Source organism: Botrytis cinerea, chromosome 6 (genome assembly GCF_000143535.2).
Source record: "Botrytis cinerea B05.10 chromosome 6, complete sequence".
NCBI lineage: Eukaryota > Fungi > Ascomycota > Leotiomycetes > Helotiales > Sclerotiniaceae > Botrytis > Botrytis cinerea.
The window spans coordinates 661,575-687,456 of NC_037315.1; the positions used below are offsets into that span (position 1 = coordinate 661,575).

The window sequence follows — 25,882 nt, forward strand, 5'->3', positions numbered from 1 at the left end:
TTTGTATACTTTTGTGCAGAGTGTATTTTGTATATGTATATGTGTGTGTGTGTGTGTGTTTGTGTACAGTATATGTATATGTATATGTATATATATATATGTATATAGTAAGTATAGTTAGAAGGAGAAGAAGAAGTATGTATAAGTTATAGTATCAACCAACAAGGAGAAGATAGAAGAGTCGGGAAAGAGACAAGTCCGTGCTAAACAAACAAGCTTTTGGGCTGTGTGGCGCATTTATGGATGGATGGGTATGGGATTACACTGGCACACTGGGTGGGTCGGTTTGGTTTGGTTTGGTTTGGTTATATCATATGATGGATGATGTGAGGTGAGGTGATTTGATAGGTTGGTGGGTTTGTAGGTGTAGGTATCGATCGTATCGTATCCATAGGAGGGAGGGAGTACGAGGGAGGTGTCGCCGGAAGAGAGAGGTTCGTTTGTGCGAATTAGATACCGGGACGGGAACTGACTGACTGACTGATGCGAGATGGATGTGCGCAGAAGTGGGCATGGATGATCATAGATGGGTGTTTATTGGAATTGGAATTGGGATTGGAGCTGGGTTGGTTTACAAAGTGCGAGATTCTATGGAGGAGGGAGGGAGAGAGAGAGAGAGGGATGGATGGATGGATATATTATTCGGGGTGAAAAAGCGACTCTGTCATGTCCGTCTCGATGATATCCATCCATCTATTAGCCCAAACCAAAAACCAAAAAACCAAACATCAAAGAGCGGAGCGGAAACCCACCCGAAAAAAAGAAGGGGTTCGCTTCTTCATTTCTTTTCTTCATTGATTCGTATGTGATCAGGACAAATTACGCGTTTTTTTCGGAAGTTTATATTTCGAAATGTAGTGTGTAGTGGGTGTTGTGTGAGTGGGTGAGTGGGTGGGTGGGTGTTATCGATCGAGCACAGGTAAATAAATCTATTAATTGATTGTGTTTGGAAAAATAGTAGTTAATAAAATAAAATAAAATAAAATAAAAGTTAATAATAATACTTGAGTGAAGAATGCGAATTGATTTCTGATTTCTGATTTCTGATTTCTGATTTCTGATTTCTGATTTCTGTGTATAGAGTTGGATTTCTTCTGGGGGTTTTTGGTTTATACTGTTTGTGTCCTCTCTCTCTCTCTCTCTCTCTCTCTCTCTCTCTCTCTCTCTCTCTCTCTCACACACACACACACACACACACACACCCTCTCATTCGTTCTATAAACTCATCTAGCATCGACTCCTGAGTCCTGACTGAGTATATAAGAAATTATGTATTCAATTCTCCTGTGGACTCTGCGCTGTAAAGGCTCCATGCCATCCATGGATGACCCAAATCTAACCATCGAATTGAAAGGAGTGGGTCTAGGAAAATTATCATCGACAACACTTGCAGCACTAAAGCATGTCAATGACGACGAAAAGGTTTCAAATAGAAGTGGATAAGGGAAGGGAAGGGAAGGGAGAAAGAGAAGAGAAGAGCAGTATGTCCGGGTCGTACGAATCATCCGTTATGTGATGTGGTCGAGATGATGTATTGGGATTTGTTTGTGTGTGTGTTTGCTTGGGGGATGGGTATTATTACATCTTATATCGAGATTGCCATGTATCACATCATATCATTTCACATCGTATGCAGCATCTAGTTGATGGATATGTATGTGAATGTGAAATCCAGAGAACGGACTCCGGAGAAGTCACATAGAGCGAACGACCAAGTAAAGTTTGCACACACGGCCATGCCGAACCATTTTAAGATGCAGCAGTTATCCTCTCTTGCCATTGTGAATCTGCTCGCTTGGATTGGATCGGAGTGGATTGTGGAATGGTCTGCAGCTAGTCCCTGACTATCAAGATATCAAGGTTAGGTGTGCTCGGCAGTGCTGATTATTGACAGCAGTGATTTTCACTCCATTGGCGAATGAGAGGGGGAGAATGAAAGACACGGCAGGGTGGGTGGAAAAAAAGAAAGGAAAAGATGGTTTGGAGTGGATCACGAAATGGGAAGGAAGAGGTGCAAAACAGAAAGGTAAAGAAAGGACAAAAGAAAAACAAGAAGAAAAATAAAATATAAAAAGATAAGAAATTAAGAGAATTGAGATTGAGATTGAGATTGAGATTGATATTTCGGGCGTCTCGGGCGTTTGAGCTTTCTCGTTTCCGTTTCCGTTTCCCTTTCCCTTTCAGCTGTACCGGGGCATGAGTGGTTGAGTTTGGATGTTGTATAACTGAAAATGCATCTCGCACATCTTTTGCTCGATTGGCGTTGACGATTGACGATCGAAGGGTCAGAGATATCTTGTACCTGGATATGCTTGATAGATGCTTGGAATGTGCACCGTCGCGATGAACTGGTGGTGGGCTGTGAATGGTTGTTGTGGTGAATGGTTCTCGGCATGAGACTGCGACTACTCGAGTACCTAGCAGCCAGAGAATTGACACGGCGGGAACGGGAGGGTAGTTAGCTCGACGATATAATGCTGCTTTTATGATGCATGTTGTATATTTAGATGCGTGTTTAGATGCGTGTTTAGATGCGTGTTTAGATGCTGTTAGACGCTGTTAGAGACTGTTAGATGCAGTGGAAACTTGGATGCATTTACTATACATTTACTATCCATTCACTAGATGCATATCTAGTCCACTGTAGTAGAATCAAATGTCCGCTAGGCTTGGTATGGAGCACATAGCGAAAGCAAGTCATCATTAGGTCCAAAGAGAGTACCGTGAGTCCTGCTCCTTGCTCTCCTGATGAATCTAAAAACAGGATATCTCGAAGGAGAAAGAGGCGTTCTCAGATTCATACTATCATGTACCTATCTATAGTAGCGAGCATAACCAATAGTCACAATAAATAGCAATACAGTTTTGGACGGATCAGGAGAGTTCGAGTGGTGCACATCCATACTATTTGATCGAGTAAAAAAACATCTACGACAAACTTTCGAGCGCAGCGAGCCATGGGGGTTTGGGGGCTTGCCCCCGTGAATAAACCATGTAGCTACAGTACACAGTAAGTACACAGCAATAAGTACACAGCACCAAATGCAAATTGGCTGAATGGTGGGTGGATGGTGGATGGTGGATGGTGGATGGTTCAAAGTCAGTGTTGACTCTCCCAAGAAAGCCAAAAGTTACTTTTTGCATCTCGCTCCTGCGGTTCTGTGTATCACCCGCATATTAATCAGATGGGAGAGTGAGCACTCAACCAAGCACACGAAGGCGTTTTTCGTTTTTCCAAGAAAGTGTCCAACGGTTCAGAGGCCGCCAGAGTGATCGGGTCGAGCATCCCCTTGTCCGATACGAGTGCCACCATGTCATGCCATGCGGGAGGGGAGCGGAGCGAAGAGATGGTGGGCGGTGGCTGGGTGAGCAAGATAGATCCAGATCGATCATGTTCTCTTCTTCCTCCTCTCCCCTCGCCCTTTGCATCACCACCGGTAGCTACCGTCGTCGACTGACACTGACACCACGACGGGTTTTGAGTTTGAGAGGTTCAAGACATTTCCCTCTGCTCATCTCCCCAACACATCACCTCAACACTGGCCTGGGACCTGGGTACCTGGGTGCAGCACTCTAATTGAAACTATCGTAAAGCTAATCCAGCCTCACACACCAGAGCGATTAGCAGCAGCTCGTCGCTCTCCACGGGACGAGACCATTTTATGAACGCCTAGGTCGGAAGAGGAATCAAAAGCAACGCAGCGAAATCGCGGGCGTGGATTGGCCAATCACGCCGCCCTGCGAGACACATTTCTTAATATACACTAAACTCAACGGAGGGTCTATCGGTCCCACCACGAAATGCTACTTGCCGCTTTCATTTCACGTTGGGCGGACAGATACGATACGAAGCGATACATACGACGCTTCTTGCTGCGATGGGATGGCATAGCAAGTTCGCAAGACTAATTCTTCTGGTGCTTCTGCTGGTGCTTCTTCTGCGTACTTGACAAATCCACCCCGACTAGCTCTGCGGAGTATGGACCAGGAAAAGCAGACGGTTTACGAACGGCCATGACCATCCACGACCATCCATGACCATTGCCATTACCATTGCCATTACCACTACCATCTCCCATCTCCCGCTTTCCCTTGGAATTTCTTGATCTATTACTTTTCCCACCTCTCCCTGTCTATTGGATAGGCTATCTTTCCATCCCATCCATCCATCCATCGCTCTTTCTCTTTCTCTTTCTCTTTCTCTTTCTCTTTCTCTTTCTCTTTCTCCTTCCTCTCCTCTCTCCCTCCCTCTCTCCTTCCAGTTCCATACTTCTCTCCTCCGTCCTCCACCTCCCTCGTCGTCTCTCTCTCTCCCTCCAATTACCATCTGTACCACCACCTCGAAACTCCACATTAAATTAATCTCCTGCTGTCTGCCCATTTTCCTTTTTCGTCCTCGTCTGCGTCTTCGCCCTCTGGCTCCTCTTCCTCCTCCTCCTCCCTCGACCCTTCTCGTCCTCTCTGGTCCTTTCGTCCATCGCCACGACCCTCCACTTTACATTCGTCCTTGTTCCTTTCACTTTCTGAAGGCGGGAGGATTTCACCAATCTCTTCGTAATTTCAAATTGGGGGAAATGGCTATCATTTTCATCGCTGTATGACGGATTGATCTGATTAATGAACTGGGTGATTGATCGACTTCACTCGATGGGATACCTTGATTGATATCTCACATCCTCATCCCGTTCGTGTGCAATTCCGCATTCCACCTGGCCCGACATTCCAATTAACGGTTTTTTCCGGCAACAGCGAAGACACATACGATCATCGATAACCCCACGATTGGAAGAAAGACGAAAGCCATACACTCAACACGGAGAGACTTTCAATTACCATGTTTTATTCACTGCAAGATGCTTATCGACGGGGCGTCGTCGCGATATGCCTCGTCGCCTTCGTCAAACATGTCCAGGCAATATCGATGGAGTATTGCTCAACCTTGAATACAGGCTCTGGCAGTGCCAGTAAGTCTACCTGCGTGAATCAATTGAAGTTCGACAATTACTGATCTTGCTCCCCGTCTAGATTCCTCCATCTATCAATCCGATGGTCTATGTCACGATTTCTGCGTGGATGAATATGCATTTGCTGTGGTACAAGGGTCAGATTGTTGGTGTTCAAATTATGTGCCTGGAACTACAACTTCTTCGAGCGATTGCGATACCCCATGCCCAGGTTATCCGGACGATACGTGTGGTGGAGATAGTTTATATGGATACATGTCTTTGACATTATCTCCATCGGGAACAAAAGGCGCGGCGACTACATCATCAACATCATCGACATCATCGACTTCATCTACGAAGGTTAGTACTTGAATGCAATCCCTTCGTCTCCTTGCCTTTCCCAACCTGAACCGCCATCTTCATGATCTATCGTGTGCCTTGAATGGCAACCCATTTGACTTGTTTTTCCATGTTAGGGAACTACTTCGACTTCGAGTCCTGAACCAGTGACAACTTCTTCTTCAACTGCTGAAGCCACTTCTTCCGTTCCACCCGTACGCGACTTTCTCTGATTCCAAATTTATTTGATTTTTTATCTATTGGAAAACAAATCACAGCCTGTGAGATGATCAAGCTAACTTTTCCGGACAGAAAACTACTGAATCAACGAGCTCCATAGAAGCACCCACTACTTCCTTAGCATCACCAACTACCGTTGCCGCTCAGAAGTCGTCTACATCTGGCTCGACAAGTTCTACATGGACACCCACTCCAATCATATCTCTCGAAACTATTACCGGACAAGTTCGAACGGTTACTGTTACCCCAACTGCGCCACCAAATTCCAGCAGCAACTCGTCGGTTTCGAAAAGCAATGGAGGGTTGACAACTGGAGGTGCTGTGGGTCTCACGATTGGTCTGGTAGCTTTGATTGCAATTATCGCTGGTGTTACATACTTCTGTATAAGGAAGAGAAGACAAGAAAAGGCGGAACAATATGCAGCCGTCAACAGTCGAAGGGAAAGCCTCGCCGGCGTGGGTGGACCAATACCATCGAGAACCATGAGCGAAAATTCACGATATGTTCTCGGCACGGATGGAAAACGCGTTGTCGAAGCATGGGAACCCGAATTGAGTACACCTGGATCTAGAAGGAGTCAATTGATGCCAGTGGATCCACGATTAGATCCTTTCGCTGCTGTCTATCAACGTGGAGATAATAAGAGTCGGGAGAGCCTCAATACTATTCGAGATGATCACGATTACTCCAGGCGAGTCCATCAACAAGGACCAATACTTCGAGCTGTCAACCCTGATCCCGATTAACAATGATTGTATCCTTTCCTTTCTTGCCACACACGATATTACGAACCTTCTATTTTCACCTTCAGAAACATACAGGATTTGCACGTTTTCACCGCAATTTAGGTGGACGTTGGAGTTTACAGCGAATCATCTCAGATAATACCCTTCCCGAAGAAGCCAGATTTTAATTGAAAGATTTGGGACTCAACCATAAAAAGCACTCGGAATGAGTATCATATATTCATCAACACTTGCCAAATTAATAATGGTAATTTGTCATATGACTACAACAATCCTTGGCGTGGCTAGTTCCGGCAAACCTTTTCATTTTTCGTTTCAAACTGTATTCATAGATTTTACCTGCACACGCAATCGCCTTGTTCAACATTGGATGAGATGCTCAAAAGAGACCTCTTTCATTCTTTGAACTTGTTATTAAGATGCATATATGTGCTTAGTGGAGGTGAGAGGAAATAGGTTAAAAAGCAAACGGTGGATTGTACATACATTGGGGATTGAAGATTAATTCATCTCGAAAAACTTCTGGCTTGTTAATGAGTTGCTGGGATGGGTGTAAATGGATAGGAATATGAATCCTGGGATATTCCAGTGAAACATAGGTAAATGGACATACAATATTAAATATTAAGAATTTAGTGTGTATTAATTGATATTTGAGCTTAATGTGTGAGTGTGAGTGTGAGTGTGAGTGTGAGTGTGAGTGTGAGTGTGAGTGTGAGCTGAGTCTCTTAGTAGTGGATTTGATCAAGTGGGATAAATTTGAATACTATTTTAGGGGGCTGATGTGTGGGTAAGAGGGATGAACGATGAGAGATGAGAGATGACAGTGTGAATACTTTAATATTTTTGAATTGGTTAAACAAAATATTTGAGCGTCTATGTAATTCTTGTCGCTCTATCACAGTCAACAGCGTAGAAAATACAGTTGTAGATATACAATGATATGCACACATGGAATCACTCACAAATTTCCTACCTTCAAATTGTTGTCGATTCGCTAATTTTTGCGATTCTTACGCGAGTTGAGTATTGCGACTTCTCTTATTCATATTTTTACTTCCATTTAGCTCGCAACTGGTGAGATGATGTCACACTTCTGTCAATACTTGAACGCATTATACGATGGAAAGGATGGTTTGTTTGTTTGTTCGTTCGTCAATGTTTCACTTGTGAGTAGAGTAGAATAGAGTCAGTGTCGAGATTGAGAAGAGGCCTAGGGATCACGAGGGTGTTGGAGAGGTTGGAAAGGTTGGATTCGAGTCATTCGCTAGCTGGTAGTGTTGAGTTTTGGTCTTGATAATGTGTGTGTGTGTGTGTATATTTGTATTTATATACTAGAGGAAATCTCACGTGTAGTTTCTCGGTTCGATATATGGATTGGTTGTAAATTGGACCAATTGATGCTGTTGTGGGGGTGTTTTGATCGGGAGTTGGAGTTGTGTTATGAGGAGGAGTAGAATTTGGGGGTTACTCGGTATAGTCAGTTGGCAAATACTCGTCTTTCATTTTTTGCTTGTGGGTTCTTTTTTTTGGTTGTTTGTTGTTGGTTGTTTTAATGTATATATATGAGCTATGAGCATCAATTCTTGATCAATATTATTTCGTGGGTGTGTGAATAGATAGATGACCGTGACAAGAAGAAAAGTTTACGTTGAATTATGCCTGGATTGGCGGTGAAGAGAAATGGTTAAAGAGTATTGCGGGAAAATTATCCTGCAAGTAAATGGATCTCTTTACTTTGCTAGTTTGATGGCGGATACTCTCAATAGCTGGGTGGTTTATGTAGGAGTGGTAGACTTTGTGGATTAGAGAGAGAGAGAGAGAGTACATGCGCTTTTCTAATATTGGATTGAGAGATCAAGCATGTGGATGGATCTGCGAGTGCAAGATCTAAAACTCGGTTGATAATTTATTACATGCTAGGACTCATGGGGAGTCATAGAAAAGGACTGTTTCCCTGTTAGCTTGAGGTGTGAGTATGACGATTATTGAAAAAAGGTGTTTTCAGACTCTATGCTATGAACTGTCTGGAGTCGCGGATCTAGAGGGGTTTGAATTCTAATACTGTGGTATACTCATAGTGGTATTGATCTCGCAGTGTGATTATGAAATCTTATATGAGAAGTTGTTGAAGTTGGCGCGTAATGCCGACGGTGATGATGATGATGATAGAGGAGAGTTCTTCACAATGATAAACGACATCGTTCTCGCTTGTTATTTTCAAATTTATGAATATAATAGAAAACTTCATAACAACACTGTGAGGAGTTGACTCGGTAGTAATAGTGAATAACCCTAAATCAGTTTTCAAAGAAGAAACCACAGCTTTGAAGATTCTCACTTGGGAAGTAATCTGTATGATCTAGTTGTCTATGACAGCCTAGTAGAGCTAATGGGAGAACTTAAATCGCTCCTTGTTACATCTTTCTTTACAACATGCTAGATCACAATATCCTCGATCATCAAATCTTGAGATTATCATGTGGTGAAATTTGGATTTCCGTCGTATATCGAGATTTAGCGAATGAAGAGGTGTAAATTGACCACGATTGTGCTTTGATTTGAATTTTCAGCTATAATTGAACTTTTGTTGAATATATTATATTGTCTGCATTGAGAAAATGGGGGTGGTTATTCAATGAGATACGATACTCACTCTTGAATGAGGGGATTGATTGGGAGAAAGGGGGGGCACTGTCTTTGTGGGAATATCGATCTAATACTCCTGTAAGGGTGTTACGATCATTCAATAATTGTTGTCGTTTATAGTTACTAATGCTTTTGGTTGCAGTTCTTCTGTCATTGAGGCCACAGGTTGACGAGATGTTTCTTCGTTCTCTTGAGATCTGACTTGATTTTTTGGAAACAAATGCTGGTTTTCAGACTAGCACGATTGAACCTGTTGGTTTTGTATGTCGTTTTTGCCATCAGGCATTGTTTAGATTGAGTAAAGAAATAGTGCTATTTTATACTCACGCGGATACCATGGAAACCAGGGTACCCTCCCAACATATTGCTTAGTATGGAGGCATCCAAGACTGCAGACTTATAAGCTTGTGGGTTTCCTCAAAGCTATGCTTTCAAGCTCAATAAATCACTATATAAAGTTACCAAAGTAACAACAAGAACGACTCTACTCGTACTTATAATTCACAGGTTTTTATTATCAACTATCCATCCAATCATTTATAAGTCCTATCCCTAAACCCTCCAATAACTTCCACCGTCCTCGTTCCATCCTCCGCATCTTGATACAATCCCTTTGCAAGATCTGGATTTAACTGTAATCTCTGCTTTGCTCTAACCCACTCCTCCATCGTGATTTCCTTCTCAAATCTCGGCTTCACACCCGCCTCCTTCAACACCGGAGAATCCAGAATCGGCTTCAAAATCGTGTCATTATGCGGTCTCGCAAAATACAAAAGTCCCGTGCGTTCATACTCCCACTGATCCTTGGGTGGCGCGACGACTCGATGAATCGAAGATTTCAACCAGCCGCCTGTGAGATGCGAAATTGTATCTGCGAGGTTTACGGTAATGGTGCCCGGCTGTGCGGATACCCAAGTCCAGTTTCCATCGTCGCCGAGGATTTGGAGTCCGGCAACGGGTTGACGGAATAGAAGTGTTACGGTGCCGAGATCGGTGTGGCCGGTTGTTTGGCCGTAGCCGCTGGCTTCGTGTTCCTCGGGGGTTCGCTTGTGGTAGATCATGTAGCGGAAATGATCTTCGCTTTTCTTGTCGTAGGTGTGTTGGTTGACGAGATATTCTTCGTCTGGGAGTTGGAGAATGATGGCAAAGAGACGGAGTAGGGGAAGAACAACGTTGGAATGTAGGGCTTTGGAGAAGACTTCGATTTCGGGGAGATGGGCTTGCACGAGAGGAGGTTGGGCATATTTGCCTTCGAAATCTTTGGTGAATTTGGGAATGTTGTAGATCTCGATATTGTCCTTGACCTTCCCAACTTGATGATGATTGTTTCGTCGCCAGCCGTTGTAATCCGCGTTTGCGTAGTCAACTTCGTACTTGGCTTTCTCGTCCACGGGAAGTGTGAAAAAGTTCTTGGCGAGTGTGAATTGACGATCTACTTGATCTTGAGAGAGGCCAAAGTTCTTCACATAGAAGAAACCAACATGGTGGACAGCATGCTCAAGTTGCTTGGCGAGACGTTCTTTTCCACCTTCATTGTTGAAGTCTGAGAGGTCTAGAGTCACGAGTTCGGCCCAGGGAAGATCTTCTTTGGTCTCAGGTGGATGTTCGTACTTTGGAAGGTGATCAAAGTCGTATTGTTTTGGATCTTGAAGGGTTTGAGTGACCTCTGGAGCCGATGTCACGACAGTCTCGGTTGTGGTAGTAGACATGATGTATAAAATCCTGCAATGAATGATGATTATGGTTTCGATCAATTGGCGACAATGACTTACAATTCATCAAGTTCTTAAGTATTAGCCATATCTCCATTTTCGGCAATCCGGCACACCACACTGCATCTCTCGTTTTGTGGTTATGAGATACCTCCAGAATTTCGTCATCTGCTCCCCGCATGACACCATCACCAAATTGGGCGCTCAACCCCAATGAAATGACGATCATCCACCATGACTGCGGCAACTAGTAGATTGATTTGTGCCATTATCGCTGATGCTTATCAATCCATGGCGTTAACAAGCTCTATTGGCGTGTCCATATCTTAAATTCTCCGGTCCGGATATAAAACCGGGGTAATTGTGGAATCGTCTAATCGAGGGGGTTCATAATGCAACACAACGACAATTCTTCCAGATGTCACGTCAAGCAGACTAAGATGATAGACGTATCTAATAAGTGGGATAAATGCTCGCCCGCACCTGAAGCATGAATTCCAGAAAGTGATACATCCATTAAAAGTTACGTTCGAGTCTTACGAGGCGTTGGGATCAGATAACAATGACTTCTTTAATTGGAGAGAATGCGAGAATACCCAAAAGACGAATGATACTCGCTGATGTCGCCATATGATATCCATTAAACGAGCGTAAAATCTAGATCCACAAATCTGAATGGTCGAGAATGGGTTCGAGATGGCGAAGTGTTTGAGAATCATATATATGTAAAAGCCAATCGAAACTTTTAAAAAATACACCCACGTTAAATTCGGACTCGATGTTATTTCCTGGTAATCGAGAATGATCATGTCCGAAATCAAAGAGAAGGGTCTCGGGTCAGATATTTTACCTACAGATGCGACCTCAACAGATGGCTCGATAACATCGCCATCGCCACACCAAAACGCCAGCATCGAAGCTCCACTCAGATCATGGGAAAGGCCTGGATTCAAGGGTTCTTTCCGTCGCTTTCTAAGAAATGTTCAAGGCTACGTCTGGGACGATCCAGACAAACCAGCCATCGAGAAACGTTTCCTCCTCAAACTTGATTTCTTCCTCCTTACCTATGGCTGCCTCGGATACTTCTGCAAGAATCTCGATCAAGCCAATCTGAACAACGCCTATGTTTCCGGCATGCAAGAAGCTATCAATATGAAAGGCAGTCAGCTGACATATATGGGAAATGTCTTTACTGCTGGCTATGTGATAAGTCAAATCCCGGCTGTCATTCTAGTGACGCATGTTCGGCCATCGATTTTGATTCCTACGCTTGAGGTTCTCTGGTCTATCTTTACGTTCTGTAGCGCAGCCGTTACCAACGTGTCACAGTTGTACGCGCTGAGATTTCTCATCGGACTTTGTGAAGGAGCTTTCTTTCCGTGTATCATCTATGTGATTGGCTCATGGTATACAAAGCAAGAGCGAGCGAAGCGTGTAACATTATTTTATTGTACCGCAACATTAGCCACAATGTTCAGTGGCTACCTCCAAGCAGCAGCTTATGATAATTTAAGCGGACATCTTGGTCATGCTGGGTGGCAATGGCTGTTCATCATATGTGGTACCATCAGTCTTCCTGTCGGCGTCATTGGATATTTTTTCAACCCCGATTTCCCCGAAACCACTCGAGCTTTCTATCTCACAAAGGATGAAATCAAACTAGCCAAAGAACGACTAGTTCGTGATGGGTACAACACTCTAGGATCGTCAGCTTGGGACAAGAAAAAGCTCTTTCGAATGATGACACAATGGCAATTTTGGGTCTTACCGTTCGGTTATTTCTTCATCCAAGCGAGTCTTCCATCCCAACAACCGGCATTTGCATTATGGTTGAAGGCGAAAGGAAACTCGGTCTATGATAGGGATGTTCTTCCAACGGCTCAGGCCGGCATTGGTGTGATTGTTCAAGTTGTAGCCGCCATGATTTCAGATTCTAACCTTTTACACGGAAAACGTTGGCCACCGATACTAGTAATGCAACTTGGAACATTCTTCAGCGCGGTTGTGCTAGCCATCTGGACTGTACCTATCAAACTGAAATTTGTTGCATTCTATCTTGCATATTTCTCAGCCGGTGTACCGGGGATTTGGTTCTCTTGGTATCCAGATCTTATGTCCCATGATCACGAGATGAGAGGATTTTTGATTGCGACGAGTAATATGTTTGGTTATATCATGCAGATTTGGTACTCGGATGCAGTATGGAGAACTGCAGAAGCGCCTGAATTCCGTCCGGGTTGGATTGCTGCAGCAACTTTTGGGGGAGCGACTGCTTTGACAGCGTTATTGACGAGATTTCTTGAAAGGAGAGATGAGAGAAAAGGAATTGGAGCTTTTGGTGCTAGACCAAATGACCTGGAAAACTCGAGGGCTGTAGGCTCAACAGAAATTCCGTAATAATTATTTACTAGATAGACATCAATAATTATAATAATATACTACACTTTATAGACCCACTTACTTTAATATTCTAGCTATCTCCATCTAAATGCCTGTCCTTTGTCAAAGATGGTACCAGTTTTAAAACGAAATTCAAAACCATGATCCGTTAGATGCGCATCAGAGAACTCACCAATCATCTCTTGTATTATCAGTCTGCAAAGTGGCTTCTCTTGCTATTTGTTGCATATTACTCCTGTGAAAAGCACGCTGTCTTGTGCTTGTGAGAAGTCTAGCCCGTGCCGTAAAGAGGCCTTTTAAGAAGATCTCAGACTTCGGGACCACTTTCATGCCTTCTTCAAGTGGTTAAGCCTATAAGAAATTTAATTGTGGCTAATATAAGAACCGAAAGCAATGTCGGCTAAGGACAGTATACATAGGTACAAGTGATACTTTTGATAATTTGACCCACAGCAGATCAATCCCATTCCAGAAACTGGTCTGATACGCTACTCTTAGATATGAACAGCAGAAAGTAGTGGTGATTGGGTTCAAAGTTTCTTGTTAATTCTTTCGGATCGAGCATGGTGTTCAACATTCTCAGATAATCTGCCTGTGATCGTATTAGTAGACATCTCGAAGCCGTGAGTGCTTGATCCGATTGTCATATTTCAATTTTTGACTACCTAGGTATAGCGAGTAAACTACAAGAACGGCAGTATTTTAATCCAACAGTGATATTACCACAGCATTCTCTTATTTTTTAAGTATTCCAGAGAAAATCCGATTGTATCAACGAACATTCCATATTGTAAATTGAAGCTCGGCATCGAAAACCCGAGCAACAGTCTCTGGCTTGGTAATGAGAATGCCAGATTAGGGAAACCGGCCATCTTTTTTTCCTGAAATTTCGAGCTGTTATCACATATGTGACTTTAGATCATTACGAACTTCACAAATTGATATATAGAGCAGCGAGTATTAATCTACCAAACACAATCGCAAACGTCAGACATCGTAGGAACCCTCCCTCAAAACCCTGGAAACTTCGAAGATTCGCAGTCTCCTTCGAGTGAAAGATACGGAGCACCGCATAGATGGCATCTTTTCACTATTCATAGATGCATATCAGAAGGAAAACAAGCAAAAAAGATTATAAAAGTTTGCCAGATTTGAGGAAAGAAGGAAGTAGGCAGCATTTTAACTTACTACGCCGCTTGTGTGCATCACCCAGCATATGTGGATCAAACACGTGGAGCGCAACGAAACATGATAGTAGCACTTCACTAATGAGAGACCAATTTTTGTGTTTTTGAAAAACAAAAGCTTGCTGCAAGGACTCTGATATTATTGTGATTATGGAAGCTTGAAAGAATGGTCAATATATAGATGTAGTACTCAGAGAATAATGTGGTGTTTGAGCGAACCACCGACTACTGAGTGATATTCAATACATACTACATAGCATCTTTCATCAATCAAAAGAAGTATAGTGACAAGCAAGCAAACGATGCACGAAGAAACCAAGAAAAGTGAATACTTTCACCAATCACACCTTCATATGAACAAACCACCAAACTATCAACCTGTCGAAAAGCAAGCCCCGAACCCGAAAAAGAATGGGGAAATCCAAAAACGACAGATCAAACTCACAATTAAAACCAGAGCCAAAACGCACAAAAGAATACATCCTGCTTGGTGGGGAATTCGAATCCCCGTTTCCTGCGCACTCTGACAATATTTTCATCTGGGAGGCAGACAGGTTAACCACTACCTCAACCAAGCTTTCTACCACTGAACCAGCGTGAGGAGTTTGATGCAAATTATTAACGTTTGATGGGTTTCTTACCATATATTCGGGAGAAGAAGGAAGGAAGGAGTGAATAGTATGTCTGTTTGTGTGAGTTTGTAGAGTTGAGATGAGAAGGTGGTGGATGGTGGCTGACGTAATGGAAGGATGGAGGGATTTAAGTCGCTTGACTATCTATTCGGCAAGATGTCTGTAAGTGGATATTGAGTGGAAAGTATCAATTCTCAGGAGTGGAGTGAGCCATTGTGGATGGAGTTGTCTTTGTTGCTGAGGAAGGAGCAATTGTGAGAAAGAGACGGGGAATTGTTCGATCTACTGCTCACCTGACCTCTTGCTCACTTCACCAACTATCTACATTCAACAAAACAGTCTGATGTTTTAGTTTGGATATCACATAGATTTCTTGGAAATCTCAAATCCAGCTCCATACTGTGGAAACCAAGCACACCACTTCAATGTAAAGAGGCAGGCTCTAATGATATGCAATGCATTCTCTTGCTTCTTCCACAGATTTCTACGTTACAGTACACACTCGAGTCCTCGCATCTCACTATCCTAATGAGCCCTCACAAACTACCACAACACTCTCTTCCATCATTGAATACATGCTCTACTCAATATTTACCATCTCACATCAAAGCCCATCAGGAACTACCACTACAGGTAGAAGAGAAAGACGCACTCCTCAACTCCTCAACTCAACCTCCAAAAGTATCGAACTCTCACCAAAGACCAACAACTACCCTCCAGCAGAAAACATACAAGTAAACACAGACAACCCCAAGAATTCCAGGACCCGATAACTTACAAGAACACTCCACTCATTCCACACTATCCACTCCATCCAACCCCATCCCGAAAATTCAACACGGCCTATAATCTCCTCTACACAAAAGACTACTCAATCCCATAATGCAAGTAGACACACACACAATAGAATCCACAGACAGCACTTGCTTTTACATATCCTATCATCACCATCTCCCGGAAGGAACTTTGCTTGACTTTTCTCTATTGATATCCTCGGTAATATTGCTTCCGCCTTCACAACCTGATCATATCACATCACATCACATCCCTATCACCATTATCCAGGAAGGACATGAATTCCGAATCACCATTTCTGAATCGCATCGACTATGAATCACTGCACATCGTGCAACATACTACGAAAAATCAATTCCATTCCTTTAACCTAACCGGCCATGTATCATTCCTTGTCATATCATTCTATAATCCATCATATATCCATCAAGTAATCATCAATCCATCAAACATCCCTAAACCCACCAATCTTCCACCCCTCCCTTTCCCCTTCTGAGCCTCTCACCCCCTAAACCTCTCTAACCCTATCCCTCTCCCTCCACATACACAAGCCCTCCAAGAATCTCCCCACATCCCCCCTCACTCCGTCTCTCACCGCATCCTGCATATCAATGCCATAGCGATCCCTATATTCCCTCTTCACCTCCTCCAAATGCTTGCGATCCCAATGATATCGCACCAATCGACTGATCAACAATTCCGTCTTGAGCGGATCGCGCGTCGAGAGCGTCAATGCATGATGTACCAATAGTGCATCACGAACTGGTTTATTGATGATTCCGTTGAGGATGTGGGCGAGAAGTTCACCCTAAGAGAAGATATTAGTTACATATACTAGAAAGAAGAAAAGGGTGGACAGGCGAGAGAAAAAGATGCGGGTAAGAAAAAAGATAGAAAAGAATATACATACCACAAGATTCGTACTCTTCGCCAACATTTCCCTCGCAAAATTCTTTCCGAATCTCTCCTCGTAACCCCTCAACACCTCTCTCAAATGTGTATCACTCCTCGTACAAACAATCTCAATCATTCTCGTCTCGCCTCCCCGCTCACTCGTGACGCATTTCTCCAACTGTCTAATATCCTCTCGGAGCAAGTCCCCATCAATTCTTCGACTCTCCTCCATTTTCTTCTCTTCCAGCACAAGGAGCACCGCTTTCTTGAACTTATCCTCCTTGAGTTCTTTTTCCATGCATTGTCTTAGAGAGTCTCTATATTTCTTATCATTAAATCCATCCTTGATCTTCTCGATTTCGCGATTCGATCGTCCCATTAAACTTTCAATGAGTAGTTCTCTGCGAGATTTCTCGCCTTGGTACCAGAAATTAGCCCAATAGGCTTCACTTTCCCATCGTCCCAAAGCAACTGCATAGCATGCTTTCATTAAACTTGGATCTTCATCTTTGAGACGGAGCTTGATATGTTTAGCGATATTAACACCTTTTCTATCATGGCCCGTTTTGACAATCTTCTTATACTCAGCGCGAAGATCGAGTATTTGCTCGTGTGTCAGGCCCGGAAGAATGGTAATAAGAGGCTGAACATCCGGAGCACGATTTTCGCCCTTGAGTGCATCACGGAGAATCTCAGCTTCATCTTGAGAATCGTGGAAGCGGGCTGTGCGGCGGAAAGAATCTCCACCAGAGGGAGACAAGGGAGAGAAAGTCTCGGAGATATCAGAATGTGATGTGACAACCAGCATTGGCGAAGGCATGGGGGATATAGATTGATATGTTCCCTTGTATGATTCGAGGAGAGGGGAATTGGGAGCATTTGCCAAGCTGAGAGAGCCTGAATGGGAATGACCGCCAGGCGATAAGCTCAAGGAGCCATGTGACGAGTGGCCTAAATGACCACCGGTATTGATGCTTAGGGTGTTGAGTCGATCACTCAATCTAGCAGGATTTGGTGAGGCATCGCGGCGACGTGCTCCAGGATCGACATTAACGACTGATTCAGAGACCAAGCGAGAGCTACTGCTTCGAGCTGATGAACTTTCGTGTCTATGATGTCCATGTGGTGAAGAATCCCTGTGGCCGTGAGGTCGAGCTGAAAGTGGAGGACTTCTCTCTCCAGGGTGTTCCCCACTAATAACTGTTTTCCTCGTGGTGCTCGAATAGGATATCTTTTCACCCGTGTGCGAATATTTGTACTGCGGGGAGTCGGCATATCTGTGTTCCTCATCCCTCTTGCTATACCCTGAGAATTGTGACCCAGCTGGAGACTGAACATGAGATTCATGACCCATACTCAAGCCACCCGAGATAGCTGCATGATGACTGCCCACCCCCGCAGAAACTTTGAAGCTCGCTGATCTCTGACGACCATGACTATCTTCAGTATATCTGTGTGTGTCTCTCTCATATTCATGGTCGCGGGGCGAAGCTAGTCGGTCACTGTGAGTACTAAAGGTACTATAGGTAGGAGTATGGATGTCCTTTCCATAGCCAGCACTTCGAGGAACAGCTGCTGGCGATGGATCGCGGGATCCGTAAACATTGATCTTCGCTGGGGTGCCAGGTTCATATCCCTCTCCATATGCCAAATTGTCAAACTGGGCAGGAGTATGCAATCTCTCATTATCCCTATCCCTCTCTGTATATTTCACCTCATCGATCTTCAACGTGTCAGGTATACCGGAACTGTCAACCTCTCCATATCTCGAAGCACCAAACCCTGCTGCGGGGTTCGCACTTGCATTTCTGAATCTGCCGGTGCGAGGCTCTTCATACCCGTATCCATCCACTTGATCATATCCAGATCTCGAACGAGATCTTTCGCGTCCGGGGCTCTTAGACCTACCCCTCAGTTGTAATTCTCGCGGATCGAGCGACATCGTTTAGCTTGTTTGATTGTGCCAGGCTTTATCGAAAGGTAGAGAGCTTGGTAGCTTTTAAATCAGCGAGTAAGAGCCGATATAGATAGGAAGCCGCGATGTGTGTGATTGTCTTGTGCGTCGTAACTATTCCTCGTTCCCCTCGTCCTTAACTATTTATATGTGCCTTAACCCCTCCTTAAATTCACCCAGTTCCTGAGCTGAAGTCCCGAGGTACCAAGCAAAATTCAGGCGTTTAATCTATTCGAAACGAAGCTCTTGTGATCAAAAGCTCTTTCACCACAATTCTGTATTCTTCAGATTTCAAAACTCTGTTAACCTCTCAGTCATTCAAGAGAAACCTTTACTTCCCTTTAACTTACTTGCCTTTCATTAGCTTCACATTCGAAACAAAAAAAACAAGAACACAAATACAACACCGTGTACAAAATCCTACTCTCCCACCAATCTTTTCAGCTCCCCCTCTTTATTGGGTCCTTCTGGATCATCCTTCTGGGGGGCTCCATTATCCTACTCTTAAACTGCGGGCGTTCATAGGACCAGTGGGAAATCCCGTCACCTCACACAAATTTAGTCTCATTTATGTTGTCAGCATATGACAGGCTGCATTTTCTGTGCTGCATGCACATATGACCACTTAGCTGCATTGGTATCTGCCCCCAATTGTACGAGGAAATGATAGGTACTTAGTTATTTGATGATGAAAAGTTTCGATCGCTTCTTCCGCGGCAAATTCATCAAAAGTCTAGGCACGCTCGACACGGAAATATTACGATGAGTGGACCCTCTAAAGATACAGGCTTGTTATATTATAGTATTGGCATGGAGAATTTCAGCCTCTCAATACGATGTGGATCACGTAGGAACATTCTTTATCTAATCGACTTCACTAGTCATAATCCATGGGAACCTTAATACAAAATTGAAGAATTATTAACATTATTCGCTATTGAGTCTTAACTCTTAGCCCTGGCCTTATTAGCCCTGCGTACAATTTTGGTCATCCGGATATCACACCATATTTCATCCCAAACCAAAGCTATGCGGCAAAATCTCGTTGAACCTCATTAAAACGCAATCCCTCAAACCGTAACAAACTGTCCCATGGCAGGAATGCCGTCTACAAGAATGTAAACAACATATGGACCTGGAGGTGCAACATTGTTGTTTGGTGGTCGAGTAACAGTCAACTTCTGCTGTGTGGCACCAGCGACGAAGCCTGTGTTATCCAAGTGCAGCATGCGATGACCCATATGTACAGAGTGAGTGACGAATCCACCGTGGTACAAAGTTACAGTAACTGCTTTCGCGCCAGCTGGACAATCAAATGTGACATCAAGTGTGCTACCATCTGCTTTGAAGCTACCTGATGACAATTTTACATTGGTAGGACGCTTCTTTGCATTATCGCCTGAGAGATAGGGAGGAACATAGTTCTCAACTCGGAACTCCGTAACATATGGATCGGCTGCATCTGGTTGAAGCTTTGGCATCTCGACAGGGTTTGAGCCAGCGACCATTAGTGTACCGTCAAGAAGGAGGAGAGAGACAGAATGGTAGAGACGTGGGATAGTTGATGTGGCAAGAGTTGAGAATCTTTGACCCTTAGCTTTCGTAGGATCGTAAAGAAGAGCTTCCAATGTTGGGTCTTTTGCAAGTCCAAATCCTTGAGCACCCAAGTTCCCTCCATTAAGCCAGACAACTGTTCCATCTGGAAGTAAGGTTCCTTCAACCATACCACGGCCTTCAGGCATAGCGTCCAACTCCCATGTGGGGTTTGCACTCAATGGCTGGATTCTTCCACAACTTGGCTCTGTTGGACTGGTAATATCTTGATATGCACCTCCGCCGCAGATGATGATATCAGGGTTCCATTTGTTTGCGCTTGACAAAGGGAGTAAAACACTTCCACCAGTGTTGGGATATGTGCGATAGTCTCCAGCAAGTTCAGGTAATTCCTTGACGATAGTGTTGGTACCGACATTGAGTACTTGGGAAGACTTGGAAACGAAGACGAACAAATTTCCATCATTGAGGAGATGAACAAAAGGATACATATAATATGGCTGATTTTTCTCCAGAATTTCCATGTCAATGTTCTTACCTTGCGACACAGCGGTAGCACTGAGAATCTCGTATGTAGGATTGTTGTTCGTTTTGACAGTCGGATCGAGGCCGTTCAAACTTCCAGAAGCGACAAAAATGGTTCCATCACCCATAGTTTGAGCAGTAGCATACCAACGAGCACTCGCGAGCTTGTTACCTGGTTCACTCCAGTCTTTTCCATTGAGGCTAGCATCGGTAGATGATCGTTCAAGATATCTAATGGCGTCGAATCCATCCCCAATGTTTGGATCGAGCCAATCTAAAGGCGCGTTGCCTCCAAGAGAAACAACACGTCCATCAGCAAGGAAAGTGCCTCCGGAACAAAACGCATTTGTTTTGTAAGCTAAAGGAGTGGCGACTGCGTTAGTGGCTGGGTCGTATTCTGAAGACATGGCGTAGTATCCATTTGGCAATTTCAATTGGGTGTAGTTCTCTAATTTGTCGAGGAACATAACTCGACCGTTTGGCATAAGTGCAGCATGCATAGCAGGAACTCCAGACGACCCGACGATATTAAAGGCACCTCCTACTGGGGCAGCTGGGGCAGGGCTTGCACCAGGAGCTGCAACCGCAGGCGCATTCAAACAATCTCCTGATTGGCATCCGGCACCGCAATGCGCATTGGTACTGCCACTACATTGTGTTAGATTATCGAAGATTCGCGGGTGAGTGAATGATTGCACTTACCAAAAACCGTACATGGAACAACAATTTCCATTTACCCAATTGCCACAAACGGTACCTCCATTGGCAGTACCACATGATCCATCAGTAGTTACTGGTGCACTGCTGGCTGCGGCAGGCGTAAGTGTAGAAGTAACTGGGGCAATCACTGGTTCTTGAGTTGTAGATGAAGAGGGTGCGCTGCCTGCTGCAGCTGTGGTAGTAGTCTTGGCGGCTGATGAAGATTGTGAGCCTGTGCATCCATTCTGGCAACCATTGGAAGCCAAACAGTGATCAGTTGTAGATCCACAATAACTAAAAACGGTAAAAATTAGCATCCGTTTATGATAGGAAATGAGGTTGTTAATATGAAACTCAAGTTGAATTTTAGTAAAAGCATGACTCACCCATACGAAGAGCAACAACCACCATATTCACCGTTGGCATCGCAGGTAGCACCACCGAAAGCCTAGTAAGGTCAGCATACCACAACCATAACAATACATCATGGATACTCACACTTCCACATCGGCCATCAGATCGAGGAGAGGTACCGCTTGGAGTTGTAGTGCCGCCAGTACATCCTGATAAACATCCAGTTCCACAATGACTACAAGATGTTAGTAAAAATTCAAAAATGGTAAGGATTGCGAGTATACTTACGCTTCATCATTTCCACACCAGCCGTATGACTATCATTGTAATCAGTTATCGATCTTCCATGATTTATTGGGATAGCCTACCGAGCAGCATGACCCTTTGTATACTGTACTGTTTGGATCGCAGAGAGTGTTACCGTTGGCAGGACCACAGGTACCATCTGTTGAGTAGACAGCTTGTCTTGGCTCAATGGTTCGATCTTTGACTGGGACTGGATAATAACGAGATGGCATTGGAGTAGATGGGACATAACATCTGGAGAAAAAGTCAGTTCTGTGCTTCTGTTGTACTTGTCTAAGGATCCTTACTCATTAGTTCCGTCATCTGTACAATTTTGACCTTCGAGACAACCATAGTATAGATTACTGCTTCGAATATCACAGCTTAATGGGACATGATTGAAGACAATATTGGCGGAGACAGAGGCAATAAGGCCGAAGGAAATGAAGGTCGCCTTCATGGCTGCTAAGGATTACTTGAGAGAGATCAGTATGGGGTGCGTCAAACTCAATGCGAGAAGATATTGGCAGGTAAAGACAAGTAAGTAACTAGATGTAGCTTGAATAGAATGGAAAATAGAAAGGGAGGAAGATTTGTGTTGCAAGATGTTGGAAGTATTGTGTGTGAAGTATTATATCTCCCAGCCTTGCCTTGTCACATCGGAGGTAAAGGCTGTGCAGATCAACAAAAGTCATTTACCCATTCACTGGGCGACCGCAATTTCCTGCGCCGGTTGGCGATGCAAGTGATAGAGTTGAATTGTATCAAGTGGGAAGGCTGAAGCATAAAGTGTGGAATGAGACAGGTGTGACAACTCACCTCGTATGATAGGGTGTTTAATTAGACACAAAAAAGCAAATGCGAGTGCTCGTCTGAAGGTGCGTGGTGGTGTTGTTTTTTCGACCCGATGAATCAATTCCAAACGATCAGAAGTCTAGCATTCGACGATAGAGATATAGACAGTCTTCAAAGGAGTGAACAGCAAGCCCATGTAAAGATTGGATCTTTGAAATAGGGAATGTATAGGGAAAAAGAATGTGAGGGCTTGCTAGGAGCGACGACGAGAAGTGCGAGGTTGGAGGTGGATGGTGAGGTTGAGGTTGAGGTTGAGGTTGAAGATGGAGGCGTAGGTAGAGGAGGGAGGTAATTATTACGGATGAGGGAGAGGAGGGAGGAGGGGAGAAGAGAAGAGAAAAGAAAATGGAGAGACAGAGACGGAAAACGAGACGAGATGATAGGACCAAGTTAAGTAGGGACTAAGTAGACATGTCCGAAAAGAGTAACACGTCCCCACTTACATAACGAGGACTAAAAGTCGCTCTTGCCCTTCTTGATTGGATCTGATACGTATAGAACGTATAGAACGGATATCCGTACCGACTAGATTGTGGCATCGGCGGTTTTTTCACATAGCATTTGGAGTAGCCACGAAGGAGAGTCAGGACGGAACGAATCGTCTGTGGAAGCACCAGGTATGTGCCTCAGCTAGATGCTCAGGGACCAATGTCTGTGAGTTCGAGCTGGAAAACACGAAAATGCTTCTTTTCATCCCATGTGTCGGGGCCGTTGTTGCCGGCTCCTTGACCTCCCTTGGCTCTCAACTAATCTACTCAGATGCCAACAAGAGTTTTCCGAACGGTTCCTCCTCCTGCTGCTAGGCCTTCTGCTTCTCGACAGCCCGCGGTCATTGTGCACATCGCCCACGCGGAGGAAATCGCCTTGGTCGTTGAGCTATGATCGGCTGCGAGGGTGACATCTTCTAGTTTTTGCTTATCCATCTATTGGCGAGATACTTTTTACATGAACATCGACAACCTTGACTTTTATGACATGTCATTGGTGGGGATAATCGCAGATCATTAAATTGCCCTGGTCGATCCGTGCCAGCGCTACATCTAACTGGTTCGGCGATTTTAAGCTTCTTTCTCTGCTAGGTACTTTCAATGGCGCGTTTCATGAAAGATACTACCAGGAGTTGGAAAGGCTGGCTACGAGCCTACCTGTGTGCATTGACCGCAGTACGCAGGGTGGTCCTCTGTACAGGAAAAAACCCTCCCCCGGCAATTGGGCCTCTTTAAGCGCTCAAAGTTGGATATCTGGTTAGATTCTCGTATCTTGAATTAAATAAATGGAGTGCAGGACAGGTCAAAGATCTATAGGTACACAGGTGACATAGATATCAAATTAGCACACGAAACGGCATGTTGTGTGTATGATTGGGTAGGGCAATTCTATTATTACAGTTCCAATGCCCCGTGGCCACAGCTGGCTACAGAACATCCATCTCATGGTTAGATTAATTGATTCCACGCGCTTTTTTAACCTTAAAGTGTGAATTGGTGCATAATCATCTCAAATTAGACAGACACCAGGGTGGGTTGGAGGGGCCCCAAAATGCTTCTCGTCAATTTTAGCTTGTCCTTAGCGATACATGTTGGCGTACGCTTGGGTCCTTGAAAATTCATGTGTCTCTTCAAACTTCCGAAAAAGGTGGCGGCCTTTGCTTTGAACGTGTGATCCCGAGGTCACATCCGCTCCATAGAGGGCTGGGTGAGTCCACGAGGCGTCGTTGCTGGGACCGATTAATCTGACCCTTAGGCCTGCTTGCATCAAGTTGTAGACAAGATGAGGAAAGGATGCATGCTGTAAATGCCTCCGAGCAAACAGAAATTAGGGTTTTGTCCGACACCAAACCATCAATTTCCTTCAATGTGTGAATATCGATGCTTGACAATTCATCTTGGTTTGAGGGGCAGGTAGTCCCAAGATGGTATCTGCTGGCCAAACCTCGTATATGCCGTGAAAATTCGGATTCGCCTACAAGTTTAATCATTTGAGTTCCGTGTGGTCACTGCTCTTTCACCAATTCAGATCCGTTTTTGCAGCACCAATCCTCTGCTCCACAGCATCAGCTTTCACATGCTGTCCCACAAGCACAACGTCCTCTTCATTTCCCTCCATCAAGTCCATATCCAACGACCACTTTTGTATCTCCTCTTCCACAATCCCTTCCCATTTCTTGAGCAGAGGATGTGCTGCAGCAACGTCGGGGAATACGACATCCTTCCCTTCCTTCTCCCCTGGAACTTCAAATTTCCATATTCCATCCTCGCCCCACCACTCTCTTGCAAACACCTTTTCTGTTTTTAATTCATTCTTTGCATTGTTGGACAATTCTTCTACTCGACTTTTCTCTTTCGTCCACTCTTCACCTTCGGACTTGCTCGCGGATACGGAAACTGCCCCAGAAATTCCCTCAAGAATTCCTATAATCTTTCCTATCCTCAACCCTAACACAGCACCTAATCCATAACCCTCGTCAAATCCCTTTTGGACACTCTCCGATTTTCCTTTGGTAACGCCATCTCTATATCCTTCTGTTTCGTGCTTCTCCTTTAATCTTGGTATATCTGAAATCTCTGTATTTCCAACCCCAAACATATCTCCGTCGCGCATATCTCTGCCGTCAAGTGTGGGAGAACCTGGTTCTGATCCGAAGACATCGTCAAAGTCGTCATTATGAGGGGTGGATTCAGACTGTGGCATGGTGAAAGTACCAGAAGATAGTGGAAATTCGGTGTCGCGAAACATCTCAATCGTGAATCATTGGTTAATTTTGAGGATTCGGAATGCAATGATTCATTCCACAGGTATTTCAAAAATTTGGTGATGAAGAATGCTTATCTAATCTACGCGAGTTGTGACTGGCCTTTCTCCTTAGTGCGGGGTCGCAGAACTGGGCGATAAGATAGAAATGCCAAGTATCTTGTCTTATCACTTTTTTCACCATTTATTTGCTCGGCTTGATATCCTGTTGCTAGGTACTACTGGGCAAGCAAGTTGATTTTATCATATTCTGCAAGTGCGACAAAAGCTTTTTGAGTCTCTTGAACCCCAGAAATCCAACATGGCACTCGCTGTCTCTACTGTCACGTTGTCGATCACCAGTACCTCATCTTATTAGCTGTTA

The 25,882-nt window shown here is 44.2% G+C and overlaps 6 protein-coding genes across 6 annotated transcripts; 2 read left to right on the top strand and 4 right to left on the bottom strand.

The window, feature by feature from the left end:
- The first annotated feature begins 3,833 nt into the window (after positions 1-3,833).
- BCIN_06g01890 (hypothetical protein) lies at positions 3,834-6,924 on the top strand. Its single transcript, XM_001560317.2, has 4 exons — positions 3,834-4,964; positions 5,026-5,306; positions 5,423-5,500; positions 5,598-6,924. Exons 1-4 carry the CDS (start codon positions 4,835-4,837, stop codon positions 6,270-6,272), a joined length of 1,164 nt encoding a protein of 387 aa, XP_001560367.1. The 5' UTR covers positions 3,834-4,834; the 3' UTR covers positions 6,273-6,924.
- A 2,346-nt stretch (positions 6,925-9,270) lies between these two features.
- Positions 9,271-10,698, bottom strand: BCIN_06g01900 (hypothetical protein). The gene has a single exon (XM_001560319.2). The coding sequence runs from the start codon at positions 10,628-10,630 to the stop codon at positions 9,455-9,457; it is 1,176 nt and encodes a 391-aa protein (XP_001560369.1). The 5' UTR covers positions 10,631-10,698; the 3' UTR covers positions 9,271-9,454.
- Positions 10,699-11,293: 595 nt separating this feature from the next.
- Positions 11,294-13,076, top strand: BCIN_06g01910 (hypothetical protein). Its single transcript, XM_001560320.2, has one exon. The coding sequence runs from the start codon at positions 11,435-11,437 to the stop codon at positions 13,028-13,030; it is 1,596 nt and encodes a 531-aa protein (XP_001560370.2). The 5' UTR covers positions 11,294-11,434; the 3' UTR covers positions 13,031-13,076.
- A 2,849-nt stretch (positions 13,077-15,925) lies between these two features.
- Positions 15,926-18,946, bottom strand: BCIN_06g01920 (hypothetical protein). Its single transcript, XM_001560321.2, has 2 exons — positions 16,558-18,946; positions 15,926-16,455 (listed from the first exon to the last, which is right to left on the bottom strand). Exons 1-2 carry the CDS (start codon positions 18,481-18,483, stop codon positions 16,156-16,158), a joined length of 2,226 nt encoding a protein of 741 aa, XP_001560371.2. The 5' UTR covers positions 18,484-18,946; the 3' UTR covers positions 15,926-16,155.
- A 331-nt stretch (positions 18,947-19,277) lies between these two features.
- On the bottom strand, positions 19,278-23,307 carry Bcgo1. The gene is made up of 8 exons (XM_024693364.1): positions 22,732-23,307; positions 22,221-22,387; positions 21,996-22,167; positions 21,916-21,944; positions 21,772-21,862; positions 21,660-21,721; positions 21,277-21,567; positions 19,278-21,222 (listed from the first exon to the last, which is right to left on the bottom strand). Exons 2-8 carry the CDS (start codon positions 22,370-22,372, stop codon positions 19,566-19,568), a joined length of 2,454 nt encoding a protein of 817 aa, XP_024549150.1. The 5' UTR covers positions 22,373-22,387; positions 22,732-23,307; the 3' UTR covers positions 19,278-19,565.
- Positions 23,308-24,119: 812 nt separating this feature from the next.
- Positions 24,120-25,569, bottom strand: BCIN_06g01940 (hypothetical protein). Its single transcript, XM_001560325.2, has one exon. The coding sequence runs from the start codon at positions 25,501-25,503 to the stop codon at positions 24,772-24,774; it is 732 nt and encodes a 243-aa protein (XP_001560375.2). The 5' UTR covers positions 25,504-25,569; the 3' UTR covers positions 24,120-24,771.
- Positions 25,570-25,882: the final 313 nt, after the last annotated feature.

Excerpts from the sequence above, each read along its gene's own strand:
- BCIN_06g01890 (XM_001560317.2), top strand. The coding sequence starts at position 4,835 with ATGTTTTATTCACTGCAAGATGCTTATCGACGGGGCGTCGTCGCGATA. Across the intron at positions 4,965-5,025 it reads TACAGGCTCTGGCAGTGCCA|ATTCCTCCATCTATCAATCC; the intron begins GTAAGTCTACCT and ends CTCCCCGTCTAG. Across the intron at positions 5,307-5,422 it reads CATCGACTTCATCTACGAAG|GGAACTACTTCGACTTCGAG; the intron begins GTTAGTACTTGA and ends TTTCCATGTTAG.
- BCIN_06g01900 (XM_001560319.2), bottom strand. The coding sequence starts at position 10,630 with ATGTCTACTACCACAACCGAGACTGTCGTGACATCGGCTCCAGAGGTC.
- BCIN_06g01910 (XM_001560320.2), top strand. The coding sequence starts at position 11,435 with ATGATCATGTCCGAAATCAAAGAGAAGGGTCTCGGGTCAGATATTTTA.
- BCIN_06g01920 (XM_001560321.2), bottom strand. The coding sequence starts at position 18,483 with ATGTCGCTCGATCCGCGAGAATTACAACTGAGGGGTAGGTCTAAGAGC. Across the intron at positions 16,456-16,557 it reads CGAAGAGTACGAATCTTGTG|GGTGAACTTCTCGCCCACAT; the intron begins GTATGTATATTC and ends ATCTTCTCTTAG.
- Bcgo1 (XM_024693364.1), bottom strand. The coding sequence starts at position 22,372 with ATGAAGGCGACCTTCATTTCCTTCGGCCTTATTGCCTCTGTCTCCGCC. Across the intron at positions 21,568-21,659 it reads GGTTGTTGCTCTTCGTATGG|TTATTGTGGATCTACAACTG; the intron begins GTGAGTCATGCT and ends TACCGTTTTTAG. Across the intron at positions 21,223-21,276 it reads TGTTCCATGTACGGTTTTTG|TGGCAGTACCAATGCGCATT; the intron begins GTAAGTGCAATC and ends AACACAATGTAG.
- BCIN_06g01940 (XM_001560325.2), bottom strand. The coding sequence starts at position 25,503 with ATGTTTCGCGACACCGAATTTCCACTATCTTCTGGTACTTTCACCATG.